Consider the following 26426-nt stretch of genomic DNA (forward strand, 5'->3'; position numbering starts at 1 on the left):
TGTCCGGACAACTCCTCCTAAAGTACTACTCCGATTTTAAAGAAACTTGGTATACATGATCATTATAACATGTAGTTGTGCATCCTACATTTTTTTTTTTGAAAAACCAATTTTAAAAATGGCCGCTGACTTCTCATTGGTTGAGACGTGTCCGGACAATCCTAAAGTACTACTCCGATTTTAACGAAACTTGGTATACGTGATCAGTATAACACGTAGCTTAAACAATGGAAAATAAATAGTTGCACTCCTGGTTCAGGCAGGGGACTTTGTATTGCTGTTGCAATACTATCCATCCTTGTTTTAACTGGATAAATGATAATTGCTTTATGAGCATTAAATACTTTGTGGCCTTATAAGTGATCTATTTTAATATGATGTTATTCTTTTTAATGTGTTGGAAATCTATACCATTTTAATTTCTGCGACAATAAATGCATGTCATGTGTATCATTTTTAATGTCTTTGTATGATTTCACACAAAATATACCCAAACCAACACAAATTCGACGGCCTCTTCATCCTCCAATACACACCTGTCAGGAAAATATCCAGCTAATCATGTTATCAAGGTTGGTGTACCTTACTCACAAATACATCCAACAGTGGAATATTATTATACAATTTTATTTACATACGATATACATACAGAACAGTCATAATTATTTTAAAATACATTCAGAATTTACAATATATATCAAAATATCCTGTCAAATGTTCAGTAGTTTCTAGTTAGCAGCACCAGTAAATATCTATATAGCCAATGTTTGTTTTTGAAATCAGTCTGTTGGTCAAAAATACTGGCAAGAACTTTGTCAAGCCAATCCTCCATTTTAAACTGGTATATGATGATAGGACTTGTTTCTAATTTTCATTATTGAGCTAAGTGTTTTGTAGAACAATGACAAAAAGAGACAAGAGAAAGAGAGGTTACGAGAAAAATTAGAGTAATATAATCTAGCACCACAAAACCAAACATTAATGTTCTAAGAACATAATTTATTTTCTTTACAAAATGTTTCAGTTACGTTTTCCTGAAATTTATGCATTGTTCCCAGTCAAAAGGAGAATTTTTAACACTGCCATATATCTGTTTTAATATTTCTATTGGCAGTATAAAGCACTCAGCTGAATCCAATTCTGAGAACTGAACACATTAATCAAAACAGGTCGCTATCGAGACTGCATAAATAATATAAAAAAAAACACAAGTACATAAAATAGTTGACAGTTTGCATTTTAGTCCGAATGATTCTTGCTATTCACCGCCTCTAACAGTATAATACAGCAGATAGATAGAATCATTCTGACTAAACTGTTTTGTGTCCAAAATACTTTAGAAATACAAAAGCAATCACTAATATAACTTAACATGATTTTGCAATAAATAAATAAAAAAAAAATTAAATTAAAAAGAAAATATTTATAAAGAGGAAGCGTTCTATTTTCTTCACATTGGAGTCAAAATCATTTTACAGTGTAATTATGTCCAATAAGGCCTAAAAATAAACATGAATTTCTCCCAACAAACCAGAAGAATATGGAAGATAGGTGGAAAATCTTTTAATTGTTAAATAGCATGTACTAAAGTTATATAAAGACAAGGTATCATGACTTTTTCACAGTCCTTCCTTGAAAATATCAACAACAAAAAACAACAAAAACCACTTAAGTGTAGGTACAATAGTAATGTTTTACCAATTAAGGAATGCTATTCTATAGTGGTCAGCAGAAACAGGTATTTTTAGTCCGAAATGAAGTGTGAATTAAGAAGGAAATAATAACACATCATATGTATGTTTTATTTTTCTGCAGTGTGACTACAAAGGACCTTAATTTAAGGTAATATTTGATATCTTACATCAGCTGTTAGAATCCAAAGTGGAATTTTAAAAGGAATGAAGTGACAGATAAGGGAGAAAAAAGGAAAGAAAAAAATGTCCAGAGGTGAATGGTGTTGTACAGTGTAGATTGTCAATGATCTCTACATTTGGAATCTTCAAGATTTAGAACATAAGCAATTTCATAATTCAGTCAAAAATTCGTAAATATTGTTGAATACATAATAGATGATGCAGCGTTAAAACAATGTTTAAGAATGTGAATACAGAAAGAATACAAATTTTATACAAACTACATGAATACACCTATACATTAAAACTTTGCACCAGCTCCTAAAGCCACTGGCCCCAGTTTCATCAAAATCCTAAAATTAAAATTTTTCATAAGAATGCATAAAGGCTACCCAAGTAAAATATCTACCCAACGGGAGGTCTCCAGGATAGTCATACCCAGGTACCACCTGTAGAGGTACCACCAGTAGAAGTGATTTAATTCAAAGAGTACCACATATTAAATAAGTGGCATTTTCTCCAGCACCTATCACATAATAAGTGGCAATTTTCTCCAGCACCAACCAATCATACATTTTTGTTATTTTCTGGAATCCTTTCAATGGATATATATTTTACTGGAATAGCTGTATCAGAACGTAAGAAAAAATTCTCAATATTTTTTCTTTAATCCAATCCTGGTTTTCTATGGAGAATTTCAAGATTAGGAAAATTGATGAAATTAGAGCCTGGGTAACCTATACACGGCTGTGCGCTATGTAGATTACATATCATTACATTTCTCAGAAATTTTCTAAAGATAATTTTCTAAAATTTTGATTAATTACTTTTAGTATAACTGAACACATGAATTTACCATTAAAATTGAAGTATAAACTTTGAAAAGTATTTAATAGAGAACATATAATTTCCTACGTTGTCTTTCTGTCTTTCATGGAAATCAAAATCATTTGAATTTAGGCATTATACCCATGGATTTGGCCTGCAGGTTTAATTCACTATACAAGTACCTCTGTAATGATGTTGTCTTTACTGCCATTATAAACTTCGATGAAATACAGGCCTATATCTACATACTAAAATCTGAAGTAATCCAGAGTGAAAGTCTTGTACCACAAACACACGTGTCAGTTGGATATTCATAAACAAACATTTGAGATTTCTGTTCTCAAACTCTCAAGCTTAACACATTTTCAGCAAATCTGTACTATTGTTCAATCTTCCCCAAGATTAATTGATTTTTGTGTGTCTTGTATTTGCCTGAATGTGTAAGAATTCCACAATCACGTCCCTCCCAATATCACAGATCAGTTTCTCAGCTGCAGTGTCCTACACCCGCGATTCTCTCTCTGTTCCTCGACTACGTCTGGAAAAATAATAACAACATTAAACAAGAAACCAAAATTGATTTTACATTATCACACAGATAAGTTTCATATCATAACATTCACCTTTGTTGCAGGTTAGTGGTTCAACAAGTACAAACGTACTGAGTATTGCTGAAGAATCTCAGTCATCTACTAATACTAGTCCTTACTAGGCTTTAAGTTCAAAGGGTAGTAACTCTGTCTACATGGCTTTGGTTTGGGAAGGGGCCTTTTTATCTAATTTTGGAAAGAAAATTGGTGAAATGAGAAAGACTTTTCAGGATTATACTCCCAAATTTTCTGAATTTGGCTTAAATATGAGATAAGTTTAATTCAGAATGGAGTCCATTAACGGCCCCAACAAGCCCTCAGAAAAAGTTCCGGTCTATAAGTGCAATTTGAAACTATGAAACAATATGAAATTTGATCTGCGATATGATTACAGATCCATTTAACACCTCCCAAGGCATAATTTGAGATTAACCTTTAGAATTTTGAATCAAATACAAAAGAACCCTACTTATTTTGAGAGGGACCCAATTTAATTTGAAAGGGACCACATTTATAATATACCCAACACAATCCACATGTCTAGAAACTATACATTGTATGCCCTGCTGAGAGTTTTATAACTATGTATGACTATATAAGGGCTACTTACTTTCTGCTATGCCCCTCAATAGCAATCCTACACCTTTCTTCAGTGTCAGTCCAGTCCCCCTCGTAGTCTGTTGGCTGTGGACAAGAGCTTCTCCTCTTCCTCGTCCCGGGTGATTTCTGTTTGAGACTCTCCACATCAGTAAACACTACTGCTGTACCCCCAGCGGCTGTTGGCATCACATCACCCTGGAGACAGAAATCAACATGTTTGTATAATGATACACACAGTTTTTAGCTCACCTGGACTGAAGGTCCGGTGAGCTTATGCCATGGCATGGCGTCCGTCGTCCGTCCGTCAACATATGCTTCAAATCGCTACTAGTCAAAAAGTTCTTATTGGATATTGACCAAATTTGGTCAGAAACATCCTTGGCAGAAGGGGATCAGATTTTGCATAAATGGTGACTCTGACCCCAAGGGGTCAAAGGGGCGGGGCCCAAAAGGGGAAATAGAGGTAATTCCTTTAAATCGCTACTAGTCATAAAGTTATGAATGGATTTGAACCCAATTTGGTCAGAAACATTCTTGGGGGAAGAGGAACAGATTTTTCATAAATGGTGACTCTGACCCCCAAGGGGCAAGAGGGGCTTGGCCCAATAGGGGAAAATGAGGCAATTCCTCTAAATCGCTACTAGTCATAAAGTTATGAATGGATTTGAACCCAATTTGGTCAGCAACATCCTTGAAGGAAGAGGAACAGATTTTGTTTAAATGGTGACTCCAACTCCCAAAGGGCCAAAGGGCCAAAGGGGCGGGGGCCCAATAGGGGAAATAGAGGTAATTCCTTTAAATGGCTACTAGTCATAAAGTTATGAATGGATTTGAACCCAATTTAGTCAGAAACATCCTTTCGGGAAGGGGAACAGATTTTGCATTAATTATGACTCTGACCCCCAAGGGGCCGAAGGGGCGGTGCCCAATAGGGGAAATAGAGGTAATTCTGAGATTGACAAATAAAACAAATTGAACATGAACATTATTATGACATTTGGTCAAATCCAACCAGGTGAGCGATACAGGCCCCATGGGCCTCTTGTTTAAAGGTTTAAAATGCTTCAACACAAAAGAAAATGATATAATGATGGACCTTTTAGATTGACAAAATTTTTAGATTTTATATTTACCGTATGTAATGAAATATGAAAACGAAAACTGCATAACAAAAGCAATGGAGCTGGATATTTTCTTTGAAGTTTCAAGTTTTGAAGTAAAAACTTCCTTTAGTACATGTACCCCATACAAACTATTAGTATTTATAATTAGCCGTACCTTGACAAGTTTAGTCTCCAGTTCCCCACCACTGTCCATTTGTTGATGTGTCAGACAGTATTTGGACACTTCCTTGGTGTCCTTCACCTCTAACTTGGTTACAGACTTCTTTTTCTTCATCTTTGGCTGTAGTACAGTGTCTACAAATATAAATAATGACCTTGTTATTAAAACAATACACTGGATATTAATAGTGCTTCTCATATTAATCCAGGAGATATCAAACCAGCTTGACACTTCCCATAATAGACTATATATCCTGGGCAATTAATCACAGAATGATGGAATTAAGTGTAAATTTATCTCAATTGACTTTTTATACTTCATCTATAAGTAAGTTTTTGGGGGTTTTACCAATAATAATTATAAAATTCTAAATATTGAAACTGTAATAGCATGTTTCCAAATTCAAAACCTTTCTTTTAAAATGGCAGGACAAGTCAATAAAACGATTAACAATGCCACATTTTGTGCAGTAAGCAAGCCACTTAGTAGAGTATTACACGTATATTGTTCATCTGGGCAGAATTGTCACTTTAGAGTCTATACATAGACTAGCATTTAAGTGATGGTACAACAAATACAAAACTAGACCCAAACAAGAAATATCTTTAAAAAAGATAAACGGCATAGTTTTTATGCTGGTGGTTATAATGTAAAAATGCTGGTGAAATAAATTAACCAACTAATTAATAATTTAAATGCGCAGTTTCAGCACGGATAACAAAATTATATCAGTTTGAATCATTTTTGGTGATAATAAGACTGCATTTGAATCAGGAATATAATTTCTTTAATGCGTCATTTGAATAGATACATCCACTTATTCAGCTTGCATTCAATCTTAACTTCATTTCTGCATTTTGCATTTACCGCTACATTGACCGATCACATACACCATCTTGACCAGTAACGCCACCTGTCACGTCATATCCGGAGCCAAAAGAAAATTATACGGCTATGCCGAAAAACAAAATCTGATTAACACAAATAGCTATAAAATAACATTTGAACTGCCACAAAAATAAGGCAAATTTTTTTTTTTTAAATAGAACAAGTTTTCAACAACAGAATAAACTCTCAACTTGTATGGAAAAAACTTACATTCAAAAAATCCATCCTTTCCTTTAAACAGAAGTACATATAAATGTATGAAAGAACCAAATTGAAAAACAAAACGAGCAGTTATTCACGAAGTAGGCAATACCAAAGTAAGTTTTAAGCTACTAGTAACTGGTACATAAAACTGGGCACCAACCTTTATACTTGTATGTAATTCTAACTTCTGAAAATTTTTCTATCAAAAGCTCAGTTATGCTTTATGAAATATGTGTATTAAATGATCCTAAAAACAAGATATATAGATATATTTACATTTTATTCAAAATCATTGAAAATTAATATTAAAATGAAAATTTCAATCTGATATATAGTTATCATGGAACTAAATTTCTTAATAGAAAATGATGATAAAGTTGAAACAGAAACAATATCATTGTCAGCATTAAAACAAATGAGCACACTAGGTAACACAAATTGTGTCCAGCTATACCAAGTTTGACTTTCTATGTTAGAATTAAACCAAAAGAATTTAAAGTCTCTGAACAAACAGTGTTTTTCCTGAGTATTTTGGGAAAACCCAGTTGATTTATATGTAAATTGTTAAAGATTTACTAGCTAATAATTGTTTTTTGAGTGTCGTTGCTTATCAGTTCTATATTGCAGTGTAAGTTCTAGCTGTACATGATGGCACACACCAATTTTGACCATTCACCGTCCTTTTTTCTGATCTATTTTTTGTGATATTTGCCATTATATTTGCAGTGTTTTCCCATAAATTTTAAACTATGGACACAAAGGGGAATTTGATTTCTTTTTGAAAAAATAAGGCTAAAATGCACTGGGGTTGCTTTGTGCGTAGATATTTCAGCAGGAAAAACACTGAACCAAGTAAACCAAAGCACTTAATCTGGATAAATACAAACAAAATGTCATTGCTCAAAAACATTAAACCTGTTCTTAGTCTATTGGCAATTTTAACAACTTTATTTTACAGTTAATAACAATTTTGACTTGAATCGTATCATCATACATTATACATGTATTTGTATATCAATTACACTTGTTTGACACAAATATAAAGCGTGCAGTGGGTCTTAACGTGGAAGGAAACACTAGATAACATGAGAAAAGCCTGTGGTCTCCACTGGGTCTTTATACAGTTCCGTATACAAATGTATATATTTTACTATGAACTGGGTATTCTTAGGGATTATTGTGATGGGCAAGCTTTAAACTAAAACCTGTGTGTTCATTTGACCATTGTAAAGAGATCCATGTTTTAACCTTCTAAAACCTGTCAAGCATCTGTCCTATTTGGTGGTTAATCTCCCTTGGTCTCCAAATTTTAACTTTTGAATCATGTAAAATTCCTAGTATGAGTTCCATTATCAGGGTAATTAATTGCTAACATAAGCAATATCAAATCTCTCCTTTGTCACATGGATGTATATGCAGGTATTAAGGGTACACAGTTTATATTTACATATTTTTGAGCAATATTGAGGAACAAACAGAACAATAAGACTTACCAACAGCTAGTAGTGTAGAGAGAGAAAGGTCATGTTATATAACATAGAACCAAGACACACATCACTGAGGTCAGAAGCAAAAATACCAGTTGTTTTTAATCTCTTTTTAGTAAAACAAACACAGTTCTGGTTTAATTAACAATATGTTTTTTAATTAATTGACTACTTTAAAGCAAAAAAAAGAAAAAGTAAATAAATCACAAAAACGTGATACTGTTATTTCTATAGACAGAAAGTACACCTCAGGATCATTTTAACAAATGTAAGGATTATAAAATCTAGTTAGGTGTTTAATAAAAGACAACTTCAGACGCATACACAACTTTACATACCCAATTCAACATTTCCAGCTGGTTTATGGTCCAACCAAATCTCAGCGTTGGATGACCTTGACCTTCGATGTCTCGGGTTGTACACCGGAGTCTGAAAACAGATAAATCAACGATTACACATTTCAACTCTTTCCACCCCCTCATCTCTATCCACCCCCTCATCTCTATCCACCCCCTCATCTCTTTCCACCCCCTCATCTCTTTCCACCCCCTCATCTCTATCCACCCCCTCATCTCTATCCACCCCCTCATCTTTATCCACCCCCTCATCTCTCTCCACCCCTTCACCTCTTTCCACCTCAGATAAGGTAATAAAAAAACAAGTCTTTTGAAACCCTTTTTCTCGACAAAACACCAACATTTCTTGTGGCTATCCTCTGTTTTTGGGGAATATTTTAAAAGGTGATACTGGTACATGATAGCTAATCCAGTAAAAGTATATATCTAATGTGTCAAATGTAATGACTCCAGAAATAAAGAAATTCCGGGCAGGTGGATATTAAAGAAAATGGTGTTAATTAAAGGGCACTGTTAGAATTATATCACTTCTATTGGTGATCCCTGTTAGATAAACCTTGAGTTCTTCTGTTGGATGTTTTGCTGGAAAAGCCTTAAGGTTACATTTTAACAGATCAATGTTTCCAGAAACCTAATACCCATGGCGTAACACTTACATTTCTGCTGGCCTGTGACGAGGCTATCCTCTGTTGGTATGCGGCCCGGGCAGAACTCACTGTCCCTGTCGCAGTACGAGTCCTGGGAGTTGAGTTGGTTCCAACTGATGAAATGTCTGTCTCTGATTTGGCAGTCATGATCTTACTGGGAGTGGTGAATGTACGTGGTTTGGGGGCAGGGGTCCTGAATCCTCCTCTAGGCTCCTCAAAATTATTATCCTTGTCATTCACTATACTCCTTAACAGATTCAACTTTTTCTGTTTTTCCCAGATCTGACCTCCAAATTCTGATTCTATTTTATGTTTTTCTTTTTCCTAAAATGAAACATGTGATAATGTTTGATAATTAACCTTTAACACATTGAATAATATTATAAACCTTATATAAAACATAGATAATATTATTTTTAAGCGCAATTTAACGCCCGACCCAAAATTTCACCCAAACATTGAGTATTAGAAATTGGCTTTTTTCCCCATAAAATTGACTTTTTCAATTTCAACCCATATTTTTTTCACACCACAGAAGCCACTTTTGATATAAAATATTGACACCCTATTACAAGTAATACACAATTTATAACCAGACACAGACCATATTGCTACGGTGAAAAAACTTAACCATCCACTCTTTTTTTCAAGAGACCAGCTTGAAAGAAAAAATTGAATACACTAAGAATCAAACCAAAGACAAAATATTCCTAATGCTGATTTGTACTGTAATAGTTATATACCAGATTTTTCTCCCAGTGGTGATTATTCATTTCCAGTCGGGTCCTAAAGTCATTCTTCAGTCGTTCCTTCTCGGACCGTTCCTGTCGAATCTTTACATTCTTATCCTGGAGCTGAAGATACAAGAATAATTATAACTACATAAAAAACATTGTTTACAGGTACAACACACATCTGATGTATTTAATATCTTATTGTTGTGTATTACATCAGGTAATAAATACAGGGCCTGTTTTCACTACAGTGTAATATATTCTACATGTATCTAATTGTTCCACTGAAATCCTCTAATTTGTCTTTTCAGATGCAAATGAACGAATGGTAGAACAACGATACATGGAACATAGAAAGGACAAATATCTTTCATTTTATTCAGGTGTTTGTTCTTGCTTACCTTTGCATCCAGTTCCCGGCGCTCACGTTCTGACATCTTGATTGTCTTTGACATTTCCTCATTTTTCTTTTCTGTACTACGTAGCCGTGCCTCCAGCTTCTGTATATAAGATTCCTTCTTATCCAGCACTGTCTGTAGCTCGGAATTCTTTACCTTTGTTGCTGAGTACTCTTTCTCAAATACGACCAGCTCGGCACGGAACTGCTCCTCTGTGTCATGTGTAAGATAAACCACAATAGTGAACAGATACAGAACAAACACAACCAAAGATGAAATTTCAGAAAAATCTGAATAGCCAGAAATATCAGACGAGCGATGTTGAAGAGTAAGGTAAGAGCGAAATTGGTGATGCCTTCAGCGAATGGTTCCTAACATTAAAACAACCTAGGAAAACTGCATTAGGACACAATAGTTAACAGATAGACTATACTTCAGAAAACCGAACACAACAATAAAATACACAACTCCGGAGTAACTGCTTATGAGGCTTAGGGTCTGTGACTGGAAATACAGGACTGAAAACTATTGATCTTACACATTCCCTAAAAGGTATTGTAAATATTGTATGTTAGTGGTAATCTTATATAAACACTTGTGATGAAAACATTTTGCTGAATTTATGTTGCTTTCTACATTATTCTACAATTTATCATTGTGAATCTATTTAATCTCAGCAATGCATTAAAATTTGAATTTGACAAATGAAGAAATTTTCAGTATTGAAATTTAAAACTGGATTTTGAACAGGATAAATTGACCAGACATTACAAGGCCACATTCAAAATTCAAAGACATTTCAAGACTACATGCTAAAATAAAACACTTACGTTTCCTGTTATAGTCCATTAGTAAGTTTTCCCTGCGTTTGTAACGGTCTTCTAAGAAGTTCTGCAGTTGGTTCATTGTGAAATCATCACGAGAGTGAAGCACCTGTGGGGTACAAACTTCCTTAATTTAGCCAGGCATTACACTGACAGTACTTCACCAGTTGTTCAAACAATGTATGTATGAAACATGATATGACCAATCAAGGTACAGGAGTTGTACACCCTACACTGTCAATATAGTCATTCAAAGACAAAGACAAGTGAAAGTGAACTAATAATATATATATATATATATAGAATACATGGTCAGTGTCTTAAAATATAAGCTTTATTTTGGCGTTCCACTTTTGTCTTTCTGTCCCTCGCCAAAAATACAGCTTATATTTTAAGACACTGACCATGTAATCTATTTATCCTGCAACATTCATAATAAATAATCATCAAAAATAATCATTTTGAAGTGAAACAGTGTCAAAAATGACAGAAATATGTTCGCCTTTTAAATGTTGTTTCACTTTGAAGTAGGTCAGTCGAATTGATGCATGTGCTAAGATTCCAAAATACAGCTGTTTTCCGTCACTGCTGTATACAGCAAAAATATATATGGTGGGTGTATTCCGACAATGCGGTGGCAGTTTCAGGATAAATATATATATACAGCATATGCTCAATTACAATCAGTGAATACACAACTACACCAGACAGCTGTCTGAGCTGAGGTGACCATGAATGGAAGTCAAGGAAATCAAAAAGGGCATAAAAATGTGAATGCAGTTTGGACTGGATTCTTATTTTGTTTGAATACAACAAAGCTTCTCAGATGGAAATATACATATTATCTGACTGAACTGTAATCCACTGATGGATGCAGACACTATACCACAAGATGTCCATTGAAATTTGACGGGTACATAAAAACTTGTTGATATATTTCCTTACCTCTAGAGATGGGAAACTTGGTCCCAAGCTGTAAGCTATCGGCTGTACCATGGGCATCTCTTCATCTGAAATATAACATTGTAATATTCTAATAAAATCAAGTAACTGCAATAAGACTTCAGTAGTAATTGCACCTGAATGATGTAAATTTTCAACTTTAATGTAACTCATATATACCACATAGAAACAAGTTTGTAAGATCATAACTTAGAGCTATTCCAGTAAAATATCTACCTAATCAAATCACTTCTATGGGTTTCCATGTTTGACAAACCTGGAGACCGCCCATTGGTTAGACATTTTACTGGAATAACCCTCAGTAATAAAGCTTCCTTAAAACAATTTAATACAGTACAGAAAATATATATTTTTATAGATTTCAATGAAATATTTTATGATTTTGTTTCTCAATAGTTTCTGGAATATAAATCTGTAATCATATTGTATATTGCTTTGGTGTGGAGGCATCTTGTACCAGCTGTCCAGGCTAATGTCTTATCAATCACCCTTAGTACACATTTGTTAAACATAGCTAACTGGGTATGGCTTTGTGGTATGCATGAGGCAAACAAAGAAATCATGAGGCGTGTAAAAGAAATCTTACCTATAAGTGGAATATCGGCTAATGCTTCCTTGTATTGCTGGTTCATCCTACGACGGCCAGGAGTCAGACCAATGTCAAACTTGACCTGCTGTGACCTTGCAACCATCACTTCCTGTGTCAGCTCCGCGAATTTCATCACATGCTGTAATGCACCAACAGTTTTAATATCACACCAACATTTTACTGTTAACAACTTCTTTCAAAATAACATTCTATACTAATGTTGTTGATGTTATTTCAGCAAACAAACAAAGCTAGAAGTATTAAATTACAATGTCACAGCTTTTAAGCCTAATTCAATTGCATTTATATTACTATAAATGCAAATGTTCATAATAAAAAATTTCATAATCCCAAAAGGAATGAAGAAATGTCAATATACGACAGACACAAACAAGTAATACTTTCATTAAAGTACTCACAATGGTTTCATCGTACTCCTCAGCTCGGGGGTTGACACACACAATCATCCGAACTTTCCCATCCCCGTCAAAATAGTTCTTGAACAAGTGGGTTAGCTTTGAATCTCTGTACGGCACCATCTACCGATAAATAACATAACATGATGACATTAAGAGGTACATGCTTTAAAAAGCACAGCTTTAACACACTGCATTTCTTAAGATTCCCTATGTTGGAAAGAAACAGAATTTTCTTCCTTGTTTTTCCACTGTTAGAATTAGCAGTAAACCATACATCCTGTTGTTTTTGTAAATTAAAATATTGATAAATACATATCACAATGAAACAAGTGCGGTAATTCTTATAGTATTTTTGACAATCTATCGCTTTCAATGTTTAATAATTAATTTTTCTTTGTTTTCATGGTAAATACTCAAATGTGATAGGGTCAGAAAAATTCTTTTCATTCTTCTATGAAAGAAATTCTGAGAATGGTGCGAATAATGTGACGTCACAATACGACAATTGACGTTGCGTATTGATTTGAGAAAAAGAATCCCATTTAAAACCAGTTAAATTGTACATAAAACATGTTTTAAAATAGAAAATCGTTTTCAAAAATTAATTATAAGCGTTGTTGTCAATATTTTTTTAGTTTCATCGAGGTATGAAACAAAATGTTTTGTTTCATACCTCGATGAAACTAAAACAAGAGGCCCATGGGGCCTGTATTGCTCACCTGGTTGGATTAGACCAAACGTCAAAATAATGTTCATGTTCAATTCCTTTTATTTGTCAATCTCAAACAATGCTATACAAATGTATATGGTTATGGTGTAGGGATACCAACTGCTTTAAAGAAATGACGAAGTCCAGACTCTCTAAGGGTCTGAAAGACCTCAAGAATTGATTTTAGAACATCCATTCATAACTTTATGACTAGCAGTGATTTAAAGGAATTACCTCTATTTCCCCTATGATGGCCCTGCCCCTTTGGCCCCTCGGGAGTCAGAGTCACCATTTATGCAAAATCTGTTCCCCTTCCCTCAATGATAATTCTGACCCAATTGGGTTCAAATCCTTTCATAACTTTATGACGAGTAGCGATTTAAAGGAATTACCTCTATTTCCCCTATTGGGCCCAACCCATTTGGACCCTCAGGGGTCAGAGTCACCATTTATGCAAAATCTGTTCCTCTTCCCCTAATAATGTTTCTGACCAAATTGAGTACAAATAAATTCATAACTTTATGACAAGTAGCGATTTGAAGGAATTACCTCTATTTCCCATATGGGGCTCCGCCCCCTCATCAGGCCCCTTGGGGGTCAGAGTCATCATTTATGCAAAATCTGTTCCCCTTCACCAAAAGATGTTTCTGACCAAATTAGGTTCAAATCCATTCCTAACTTTATGACTAGTAACGATTTGAAGAAATTACCTCTATTTTCCCATTCGGCCCCGCCCCTTTGGCCCCTCGGGGGTCAGAGTCACCATTTCTGTAAAATCTGTTCCCCTTCCCCAAATGATGTTTCTGACCATATTGGGTTCAAATCCTTTCATAACTTTATGACTACCGGTAGTAACGATTTAAAGGAATTGCCTCAATATCCCCTTTTGGGCCCCGCCCCTCAGGCCCCTTGGGGGACAGAGTCACCATTTATGCAAATCTAATCCCCTTCTGCCAAGGATGTTTCTGACCAAATTTGGTCAAATTACAATAGGAACTTTTTGACTAGTAGCAATTTGAAGGAATTACCTCTATTTCCCCTATGGAGCCCCACCCCTTTGGCCCCTCGGGGGTCAGAGTCACCATTTATGCAAAATCTGTTCCCCTTCCATCAATGATGTTTCTGTCTAAATTGGGTTCAAATCTATTCATAACTTTATGACTAGTAGTGATTTAAAGGAATTACTTTTATTTCCCCTATTCGGCCCCACCCCTTTGGCCCCTCGGGGGTCAGTCACCATTTATGGAAAATCTGTTTCCCTTCCCCCAAGAATGTTTCTAACCAAATTGGGTTCAAATCCATTCATAACTTTTTGACTAGTAGCGATTTAAAGGAATTGCCTCAATTTCCCCTATTGGGCCCCGCCCCTCAGGCCCCTTCGGGGGTCAGAGTCACCATTTATGCAAAATCTGTTCCCCTTCCATCAATGATGTTTCTGTCTAAATTGGGTTCAAATCTATTCATAACTTTATGACTAGTAGCGATTTAAAGGAATTGCCTCAATTTCCCGTATTTGGCCCCGCCCCTCAGGCCCCTTAAGGGTCAGTCACCATTTATGCAAAATCTGATCCCCTTCTGCCAAGGAGGTTTCTGACTAAATTTGGTCAAAATCCAATAGGAACTTTTTGACTAGTAGCGATTTGAAGGAATTATCTGTATTTCCCCTATGGAGCCCCGCCCCTTAGTCACCATTTATGCAAAATCTTATCCCCTTCCCCAAAGGATGTTTCTGACCAAATTGGGTTCAAATCCTTTCATAACTGTATGACTAGTAGCGATTTAAAGGAATTGCCTCAATTTCCCCTATTGGGCCCCGCCCCTCAGGCCCCTTAAGGGTCAGAGTCACCATTTATGCAAAATCTGATCCCCTTCTGCCAAGGATGTTTTTGGCCAAATTTGGTCAAGATCCAATAGGAACTTTTTGACTAGTAGCGATTTGAAGCAAATGTTGACGGACGACGGACGACAGACGGACGGACGGACGCTGCACCATGGCATAAGCTCACCGGACCTTTGGTCCAGGTGAGCTAAAAATGACATCAATGCTTAAATGAATTTGCTTTAATTTTGATACGTATGGACCGACCTTATTCTCACTGTTCTTCTGGTTCTCTCTCAGTAGTTTCATACATGTCTTCAGCACCATCAGAGACTGGTTGATGTTACCTATCAAACACAACAGAAATGTACACCAAGTTTTTATATAAACAGATAACACATGGTACTTTTTATCTATTTTTCTATGTTATTTGTCAGAAAATAAAATACAATATTACAAACAACAATGTCATTTTTTATGTTATCAGCTAGTAATATAGATTATTAAGCCAATGAAAAGTATTCTTAGAAGCAAGATCAGATTATACATCAGCCCTTTACTTAGGGCTATTCCAGTAAAATATCTACCCAAAGGGCGGTATCCAGGCTTGTCAAACTGGGCGTATTATTTATCATATATAGAAACACAAAGTTTAAAGTTATCATCATACATTATTGAGAAATATCTGAATAAATTAGATTTAGATGTGGTATTGAACACTATACAATGTCCTAGACAGTGATATCTAAAATGAAAATGTAGCAAGCTGCCTTATTGTTTACAATAACAACCTATGGAAGAAATATCATACATTAATTGGGACCTGTTTAGAAAGTTCAGGACATCATTTATATGTTATTTATTGGATAATTGTATCTACAGTTAAATAACATCAGCTTTGCCTGTCAACTATAATCGACGGTTGGGAAGAGGGAGCACATCACAATACAGAAAGAGTTGACAGGTACACAAACACATCGTCATTACTCTACAACATACCAGTAAATAACTTAGCTAAGCCTGTCAACTAAAGTCGACAGTGGGAAAGAGAGATCACATTATGGTACAGAGTTAACAGGTACACAAACACATCGTCATTACTCTACAACATACCAGCCTCTTTCAGTCTATCACCCATGTTGCCTGTCCTATGACAGCGTTCACTACCAGCCAGATCCACCAACGACAGCTGGCTAACACAAACCTTGTCAGCATCCTTAGATCAGATAAAGAAAATCACATGTAATACATACATGTATATAGACCTTTCTCTTATTTCGCAACATAATTTGGTTTCAGATCATTCGACAGAGAAGTAGATTCCATGTTTTTTTTCCTACTGAATTGCTTAAAATTAAGATGTTGGAATATTTTGGTCTCAATTTTTATCTACAATTCAAAAAGGCATCAAGAGATCCACATAGCAAATTTTTAGCTAGACATACATGTAATCAAATGAAATGACAACCCCTGAACTTTGATCTAAAACAGGATGTATAAGTATATACAAGGCCAGATAATCTGGTGACCCTTGACCTTTGATCTCACCTGTAAGACCTCCTCACCCCTGGGGTCTAGTGGAGCCTGTACTAGGCGGATGTTGAATATGCTGTGACTTCTACTTGACTCGGCATTCAGTGCTGTGTGTGCTACTTTTCTTCTCTTCTGACCTGACAATACATACATTACATTGTAGGAAGGTTTATATTATAAGAAACTAAGTGTATTTGTCTATCATATGCCTTGACCCTTCAGATTTATTATCAATAGTAATTTGAGGTTCAACTGGATACCCTGGCTATAACAATTAGAATAAGATTGGTAAAGGCTAACTATAGTAATGAGTTAGGCATAACTAGAACTGTCGTCCAGAGGGCCAACTCATACCCCCCGCTCCTGCAACCCCCATCGTTAATATGTGTTCATTTATACAATAAACGAGATATACAGTTAAATCTCACTTAGTCGTATTCAGTTTTCTTGGTTACACTAATTCTTTTTTTTTTATCTATATTACGAATAAATTGTTGAACATGACATTATGAAATGATTTCACATGAGAAAATCTTTTCAATTGATCAATTTATAACAAAGAAAAAATTTAAAAGGTAATGAGAAAGGTAAAGTGTGAATGGGATTTATTCAAAAAATTATGACGTGATATAGATTACGCACATCTGCAATGTATAAGGATTATTGTCATGAAGTTTCGTTGAAATCAGATAAGTAGTTTAGGATAAGTAGCCGGTACATGTTGCGTCAAACTCGCCCAAAAAATAAGTTTTGTGCCCTGGTTACCATGGTAACCAAAATTTTTTGACGTGATATAGATAACGCACACCTACAATGTATAAGGATTATTGTCATGAAAAAACTAAGGTCTGTGCCTTGGTTACCATGGTAACCATAAGAGGAGTAGACCAAAAAACTAAGTTTTGTGCCCTGGTTACCATGCATGGTAACAAAATAATTATGACATGATATAGATTACGCACATCTACAATGTATAAGGATTATTGTCATGAAGTTTGGTTGAAATCGGATCAGTAGTTTAGGAGTAGTCGGTACATCGTTGTGTCTACAGACGGACGCCTGGACGGACCAACGGACGGACAACCTGATTCCAGTATACCCCCCCTAACTTTGTTGCGGGGGGTATAATTATGGTAATTGAATCAGCCATAGCTATGATAAAGAGATGGGTGTGGCTATGTTGACAAGGCATCCCAAGTACATCTTCTCGCTATGCAAGATTGACCAATATGCAACAAAAGGAGGTAAGAATGGTTGAATCACAATGCTACTCTAGAAAAAACACCATAATAAAAGATGATAGTAAGAGTTTGAAGTAACAGAACAATCTGACGAATAGAAATGTCTGCAATTTCCTACCATAAATGAAGGTTGTGAGAAGGTGTATGAAGTTTTTGGACAATTGGACCATAATGAAGTTGGTAGGGCGAAATTTGGTTTTGTACATATAAGCATATCCCTAAATCCCCTGGCAGACTTGGCCGCGAGGGGATAATGAAATGAGTGTGGCTGTGTTATTATTGAGTTTTGTGTGGCTAGTGTAATGAGGTTACCTCTGTAGAGAATGTTGAGAGCCTCCTGTGTACTCTTGCATTCCACCTCCACACAGTTCATCACATACATGGTGTCCTGGGAGTCAGTCCTCAATAACTTGGACTGTGGAGGTCTGAAATCATATTGTCAAATCTGTTACTTTCTGACTTCAAATAAGGCCAATTTAGGCAGAATTTAGTGCTTATTATTACATTTTTTGCTGAGTGTAGACTTTTCACATTACAAATGGGATTACTTTAGATTCATTCTATTCAGTGATTATTTTCTCTTCTGTATTCTTGAAAACTGCTACCAATATAATCTCAGGGTAACTTGTAAACCGTTGTTATCTTGTAGCCAACTGTCTCAGGGTTACCCTGTTAATTTTTCAGATAATATGACTTACTTGTAGCCCACTATTGGATCCCAAGGGAGCTCTTCCAGGAGGTCGTAAACATAGTTGTTGTATATCTCTGTGTATGACACAAACACTGCATAATTGTTGTCTTCATCCACGTTTTCTACACGATCCCCATCCTCCACACGGCCATGATCCTCTACTTCAAAACCGTCCCTACAGGAAATACACAAAATATCATACCAACAATATAATACAGTACATATTTGCTATCATAATACCTGTGTCTGGGTATAATATGAATTTTCAGTGATAATACCTCCATCTGGGTGTAATATGAATTTTACGGTGATAATACCTGTGCCTGGGTGTGATATGAATTTTGCCATGATGATACCTGTGTCTGGGTGTGATATGAATTTTGCCATGATAATACCTGTGTCTGGGTGTGATATGAATTTTGCCATGATAATACCTGTGTCTGGGTGTGATATGAATTTTGCCATGATAATACCTGTGTCTGGGTGTGATATGAATTTTGCCATGATGATACCTGTGTCTGGGTGTGATATGAATTTTGCCATGATGATACCTGTGGCTGGGTGTGATATGAATTTTGCCATGATGATACCTGTGTCTGGGTGTGATATGAATTTTGCCATGATGATACTTGTGTCTGGGTGTGATTTTGCCATGATAATACCTGTGTCTGGGTGTGATTTTGCCATGATAATACCTGTGTCTGGGTGTTTTCGGAGTTGTCATTCCTGGCAGTATGTCTTTCTTCTGTCTCTCCATCATGGCATCTACTTCACTCTGTACTTCGTAACTGTTCATTCTGTCTGGCTTGAACACCTGGCAAGTAGCAGAAATGTGTAATATTATTTGCAGTCCTTTGGAAAAAATAATACTGAAATGGTAAGAATTATTCCTATATGAATACCACATCGCCTACTTATCATATTTGACAGATTAAGGGTACCTGCTCCTGAACCATCACTATATGACTAATGTATTTGATTAAAGCCAGTAAGAAGTTCGCTTAAGGCTATCCAGTGAAATATCACCCCTATGGGAGCACTTCTGTTTATCAAACAGGGACCACCCATAGAAGTTCTAAGGCGAGGATCACGCACAGAATTTCTTCATTTCAGGATTCCTCCTGTTGGATACATATTTTACTGGAATAGCCCCTTACCTCATGGTTCTGCTATAAAGGCAAGCCTCAATATTGTAACCAATTATTTTCCAAAAAATAATAATTCAGTCTTTAACTAAAAACCAAAAGTATTCTTTTCTTCATTTGATAGTAGTCATGATTCATGGCGAATAGAAATTGCATGTTGTGAAATTTTCGAATTCATTTACTTTGCAAAGAAATTAAAATATAAATCTATTTATACTGAAACGCATTTAGCCATTATGACGTACATATTTCTTGGCCTGGAGTCCCTCAATGGTGTTGAAAAGGACATCAAGACAGCGGGGGAGGATGCCCTGATCCTGTGGCACACCAGTCATTGTGTAGGTCTTCCCAGATGATGTGATACCATATGAAAACAGCAGACCTGAGGTACATCGAAAAAACATATATAGTACATGTATAAGGGAACATACTACATACGGATTAATCCAGGATACTGGACACAGACAGGAAGTAAGGTAAAATTTCATATCTACACAGTTACACAGTCAACCCTTTCCAAAACAATTGTTGGTTAGAGTATTCATTTAAGTTATCCATGCAATCTTTTGAATAATAGAAATTAAATAGACTATTTTTTTTTCAGAAATCCCATATAATCTATACAGAAGAACTTAACCAACATGTTAAGACCCAAGTTAGAATAAACATTTACAACTTGGTGCAAACCCGGCTTCCATTAGTGATGGGAACCTGTTGATCATCAGTTTTGTCTATCCAATCGACGATCAATTAATCTTTAATTATCTTTCTTTGGTATTTCGTTCTTTTTTAAACTTTACATTTAAGTGAACATGCTTCCTGTGCTGTTCCAGTCATCTTGATGCTTGTATTTATATAATACAAACGACAACCAAAATTAAGTAATCAATTGTGACAAGTTTTTTGCACATGTTATACCATTCAACGATCTTTCATCTATCATGATGTTGGGCATTTATGAAGAACCTTGATTAACAATTTCTTACTAGATTAATTGGTTAAACATCTAAAACAAGATACTCAACAAATTCAATTAATCAAAACACCACTACTTACCATTTTTGCCATTGATGAGATCCTCCATCAGGGGCATAGCCACATAGTCAAATATCTTTTTCTGTGATGAATACTCATCAAATAAATACTGGAATGTGTACTGGTACTGAAAAATGTCAAGAAAAGATATTTCAGGTAAAAGTGTAGTAGTATTTATGTAAATCCTAGAAATATTGGTCTTATTCCTGGGATTAAAAACAGAAACTTTCTATCAAAATGTATGTTAACTTATAGACAAGAATTCAAACTAGTGGTCTTACTCCTAGGGTCCAAATCTGATACAGGGTATTGGGATTGACCATCCTAATTGACAAAAATTCAAACTAGGGGTCTTACATCTATAGCTCCAAATCTGATATAGGGTATTCAGTTGACACTTGACGAAGTCAAATCACCATAACTCAGAAATGAATGGTCAAAATGCATGTCAAATACACAAGTACCTTCAAACCTCAGAGCCATAGCTCTTTGACATTTTTTTAGAGCCAAATACATATAGGCAGGGGTCCAGAGGATGCCCTGAAATATGTGTTAAGCATTGTTTAATTGACCATGGCCAGCATTCAAACTTTTGTCAAAGTCACACACAGGTCAGAGACACAAAGGGTTTACTTTATCTACACATATGAACATGAAATGATCCAATGTGAATGTCTGTTGAAATGTTTCAGGAGTGGAAATAGTTATTGGAATCGGATGAGATTTTCACGAATGATTATCAATTATAATCGATGATCGGCCAACCAGTAAATGAAACAGTCGGAGGAAACCTTAACTATGTTACATGGGACAAAGAAAAATACAGATGTACACTTACCTCTTTCACCTGGCCATTTCTTGTCACCCTCTCTGTGTTCTGACAAGGAAAAAATATTTCACATATCATCAGTACTTTCAAGTTCAAACAGGTGGCTGATTTGAAACAGGTATCAAACTGAATGTTGGCAGGCTATAAAAAGATAGTTTTAATTTATTCTCCATGAAAATTCAAAACTGAAATAATTTCCTCTTATGTTTTAATAATAACACTCATTTTTAGAATCATTTCATTTTTGCACTTTACCCTTTTTAATATGACAATAATCAAGTATTCATTGTGATTTGTTATTTTATATATACACACATACCTGAGGAGGTATTAGTTGAATGACAGTATTGTTAAGAGCTTTAATACAAGTCGGATCATCAGGATTGTCAAGGGGACGTATCCTACAGTACACCTGTAAAAATCAAAGATATTTTAAAAATGAGTAATAAACATCCCCTAATGCCAAGTGTTATCGCAATAACTCTCGTTTCACATTTTGTCAATATGACAATTTATCAGCAAATATCGCTAATAAGCTGTTAATACATGGCTATTCAAACTCAGAATATTTTCATACCAAAAACATAGAGTTCTCTTATTGATAAATTAAGCTACTGTTGTAGCGGTAAAGCATTTGACACTTCTGAGTTTTAACAGTCAATAGTGTGAAATGCTTTTCCACAACAGCAGCTAATGAAAACGATGCTAACACTGTTGTTGAAATTGAATGTTATCTGTCAAGTTCTCATGGAATTTTGATTTTAGTTTCCAAGATGTATTTCATCATTTCCATATCAACTCAGGATGTACAAAGCAATGAATATGACATCAGTACTGTACTTCAGAAATTTAAACCAAGCTAGTGTTTAGTTTTACCTCGACTGGATCTGTTTGTGTTGCATTCTTCTTCTTTGGTGTTTTTCCGCGTCTGGAAATGATAAATATAAACATGATTTTCCCCTTTATTTCCCCCAAGAAAGAAGACACAGAGAACAATACTTAATGGTTTCCCCAAATAAACTACACAAACTCATAGCTTTCAATTCTAGTATCTTCAGTCTGTCAACAGAATAAACCTACAGAAGACTCTAATAATAAGAAGCAATAATAAATAAGTGAATTATAATTTAGTAAACAGAGACATGTCATCCCGAGACTAAGATTCTTAAACGTTTTCGATAAGTCATTGAACGAAACAATCAAACATCATGCACAATCGCCTCCCTGACAACTGATTTTGATTTTAAATTCCACTCGACGTGATAAAACACACGATTGATTTTGAACATCGCTATATTCAAGCTTAAGGTAGATAGATTTGTAGCATATAGTCCCAATAAAGAAATTATAAGTTAACAAATCAAATGGATGCGTAGGACAAAACAGAAAAGCACCCCCCCCCCCCCCCCCCCCCCCCCTGAAAATTCACTTCGACAAGGGATCGACACAGCATCGTTTTAGAAATTAAGACATTATAAAAATTACAGACTGTATGCCAAATTGATATTAAAAGAAATCTGGATGACAATGGAAAGTGGGAGACTTGGTACCCTCCGCTCAGTAGACATGTAGATTGTAGACAGGTAGATTATCAGTGAACGATTAGGCGCGAATAAATAACAATGTTTCTCTCACGAGCGATTTCCCATAGAACCACATCAACACAGGGAGTGTGCTATATGTAATCATCATACTTACTGTGGTTTCATTTTGTATTTTTCACTGATTATTCCTGGTCATTATATGAGACAAGTTTTCTGTTTACGACCTAAATTCCTCACTGTAAACACCACCTGGCTTGTCTTTTCGAATTTACCTCTTTCCTGTGTAATCGACCAATGAACGTCGCGGAAAGAACGACTGCAGCGCCACAAGGCCAATAACTCGTCTAAGAAACGATATTACTACAGTACACATAAGATCATTACTATGAAAATATTTCCAATAATTCAATTCTTGATACATTTATTAGTACAGGATAGGCTTCTTAAAAATCTAATCTAAATTATATTGACTGTAGGTAGGCCGACGAGAAGTCAGTAGTTATTTCAATATTACAACGTTGTAACAGATGTATGCATAATACATATTATTTGTCAAGTAGTAATATATTTAGCGACAGTATATATATATGCACGTATGTGCGTAAATATATTTTGTGTAGGTCTCTGAAAAGTGTTCATATATAATCATATACTCTTGTAGTTTGCATATAGAAATGGGGGACGGATAATAGGGAAATTGTACGTCTAATCTTTTTAAAAGATTTTGGCACGTGCCAATATCTTTTTTCTTAAATAGTGTTCCAGTTTTTATTGTGACAAGAACATTATGTATTAACCATGTAGAAATATCTCATTGGCAACAAAAGCTATGGTTATTTTTACAGTTTTTCGGCGTTATTTTACAAATGTAATGCAAATCAAAATGGAAGATGCAGACCTTAAATGGCAATTATAGGCGATCACTGAATTGGCATAAGCATTTCCCGCGGCCTCTAAAAACGGCATTTGAATTTCGGTAAAACTATAATTGCACAGTCTTGAAATGCCAGTTTGTCATGTATTGTTTTCACACTTTGCCAACAAAAGCTGGCCCTGGGCTAAATTCTACGGGAGATGATTTGCCGCAGATAATAAAAGGTCATCGAGCTAGGCGAATTAATTAGTAAAATTATATATATCAATTTAGCAGCATACAATTTTATAACTGTATAGTCAGCTTTCTTTCTTTCATTTCATCAAGTAAAATTTCATATCCTACTACAAACTTATTTTTAGTGTTCAGTTCTACCGATTACATAGAAAATTTCGTTTCTATTAATTAGAAAGATATCACGATCACATCTTTTAATCTCCGAGAAATGTTTACCGTAAAATGTTATTTGTTTTTTTCCCTCTCGAATCAATACCCCATAGAGAGTAATATATATGGATATAATAGATAACTATTTTTAAGAAGCGATTTAATTTTATTCTCAGTAGAATACACTTTCAATTACTAGAATAGAATATATCTCCTTCTTCTTTCATAGTCGCCATAAAAATGTTATTCTGACTATGGCAAGGAGCTAGTGCAGTAGAGGTTAATTCGAGTGATTATTTGAGTGTGTGTGCAGTAAGATGAAATTAAATGTTAGTTTAAACTTTTTATTGACCTTTTTATCTTACCGTCAAAATGTGAAGAAAATACATGATAACAAGCATTAATGTGTGTGAGTTTAAAAAGATTAAAATGACGAATAACGATTTACTCTTCAAATGTAGCTAGCCGACCTACTGTTTGTGACCTACCATTTTGACATGACGTCGATCTGGCCACAGTTCGGAGTCATGAAACAACAATAAATTAATGTGCACGTCAGCCAGTAGAATACTGAAATAATTCCTTCGTGATTAAGTAATATAGACACACGAATACAATCCCAAAAGTAACTCTTCGTCGATGACAACAGGCATAGTTTGTACGAAGAAAAACACATTGCAGGGCTTTTTCTGAGGGCTTTTTGGGGCCGTCAATGGGCCCAATTCCCAATTGAAATTATTTCATATTTAAGCCAAATTCCCAAAATTTGCAGTTTACTCCTGAAAAAATCTTTCCCAATTCACCAATTTTCTTCCCAAAATGAGACAAAAAGGCCCTTTCCCGAAACCAGTGAATAAAGTCAGTATTCGCGCAATCACTCGAAAAACGTCAGATAGGCTAACGCTTCTTCCTAGTTACGCACTTCACTAAATTTACAACAAAATATAAATTCACATTTTTTTTTCAAATGTAACGCTACCTGTATATATTGTATTCTCGTCTAATTTGGTCAATAATCCTTTTGACTTCCTTGTCCTTCTGTGTTCTTTGGGAGCAAGGAGATGCCATAGGCCTAGTTGACAACGACGCATCGAAACGTCAAAACGTAATATGGCGGAAATGACGTCATTTTCGCGACGTCAAATTCTGGAGCACGACAACTCTTTATTTCAATGGAACCCCCTTTAAGGCAATAATGAGTCACCGTCATTCGGCGCGCTTTACTTGTCGTTGACGTTACCGATTTTAGCATGTTAGATGTTTGATTGGAGACATGTTCGTAGTTTGTAGTTTAAAGAAGGGATGTCCTACATCTTGACGTGGATTGTGATGTACGGAGATAAAACAAGGGTTGTCTATTCCGCGTAAATGCGACCATGCGATATTCTGCAGTATAGAGGTCTACTCTAGGCCCCGATTGCCCACATATAACTCCAGTCTCCTAGCTCTTGGCAACCAAATTAGCTTACCTGACAGGTGATTAACTTTAAATACTAAGTACGCAAAATCTGATTCGTAGTCGTTTATCGAGTTATCAGCAGTAGTAAGCTGGAGTCTAATTTCTATATTCGCGTTCATTAGAGATGATTGAGAACGATTGTGAATACAAAATAAAGTCATTCATTTGTCTTATACGGTTTATCTGTATGAGCTACTTCATTAATTGTTGGCTAGTTAGCTTATTCGGTGTCTTAATCTAACAATAAAAAGTAAGGGTTGGAGGATTTTATACGCCCTCGCGCAAGGTTAGGCGATATTTTAACGAAACGTCTCCTCCCCGCGTTGGGGCTCAGACCACTGACCTTTATCTCTGTAAACGAAAATCAAATCGGGATTTTCACCACCCTAAGTAATATGTTCACAAGTTTCACAATATTTAAGCAGTATTCCCAGACGATGGGGGTAACCCTGGGATGCCTTTACACCGCTGAAATGCCACACCTTGATAATATTTC

The 26426-nt window shown here is 35.5% G+C and overlaps 1 protein-coding gene across 4 annotated transcripts; it reads right to left on the reverse strand.

Moving 5' to 3' along the window:
* Positions 1–611: 611 nt before the first annotated feature.
* On the reverse strand, positions 612–25554 carry LOC117315507 (kinesin-like protein KIF23). Of its 4 annotated transcripts, none has more exons than XM_033869724.1 (25): positions 25451–25554; positions 22543–22594; positions 21986–22078; positions 21676–21714; positions 20859–20964; positions 20048–20184; positions 19353–19471; positions 18665–18832; positions 18279–18391; positions 16741–16862; positions 16306–16408; positions 15460–15539; positions 12665–12784; positions 12243–12384; positions 11639–11703; positions 10700–10802; positions 9873–10081; positions 9481–9591; positions 8747–9061; positions 8073–8163; positions 7741–7746; positions 6254–6274; positions 5150–5289; positions 3882–4066; positions 612–3219 (listed from the first exon to the last, which is right to left on the reverse strand). In XM_033869724.1, the coding sequence occupies exons 1-25, from the start codon at positions 25537–25539 to the stop codon at positions 3183–3185; spliced, it is 2766 nt and encodes a 921-aa protein (XP_033725615.1). In that variant the 5' UTR covers positions 25540–25554; the 3' UTR covers positions 612–3182. The 4 variants fall into 4 exon arrangements, with proteins under 4 accessions (XP_033725615.1, XP_033725617.1, XP_033725616.1 ...); XM_033869726.1 differs by lacking the exon at positions 25451–25554 and adding an exon at positions 23365–23508; XM_033869725.1 differs by lacking the exons at positions 6254–6274; positions 7741–7746.
* Between the last annotated feature and the right edge of the window lie 872 nt (positions 25555–26426).

This window comes from Pecten maximus, chromosome 17 (assembly GCF_902652985.1).
Source record: "Pecten maximus chromosome 17, xPecMax1.1, whole genome shotgun sequence".
In the NCBI taxonomy this organism is placed as follows: Eukaryota; Metazoa; Mollusca; class Bivalvia; order Pectinida; family Pectinidae; genus Pecten; species Pecten maximus.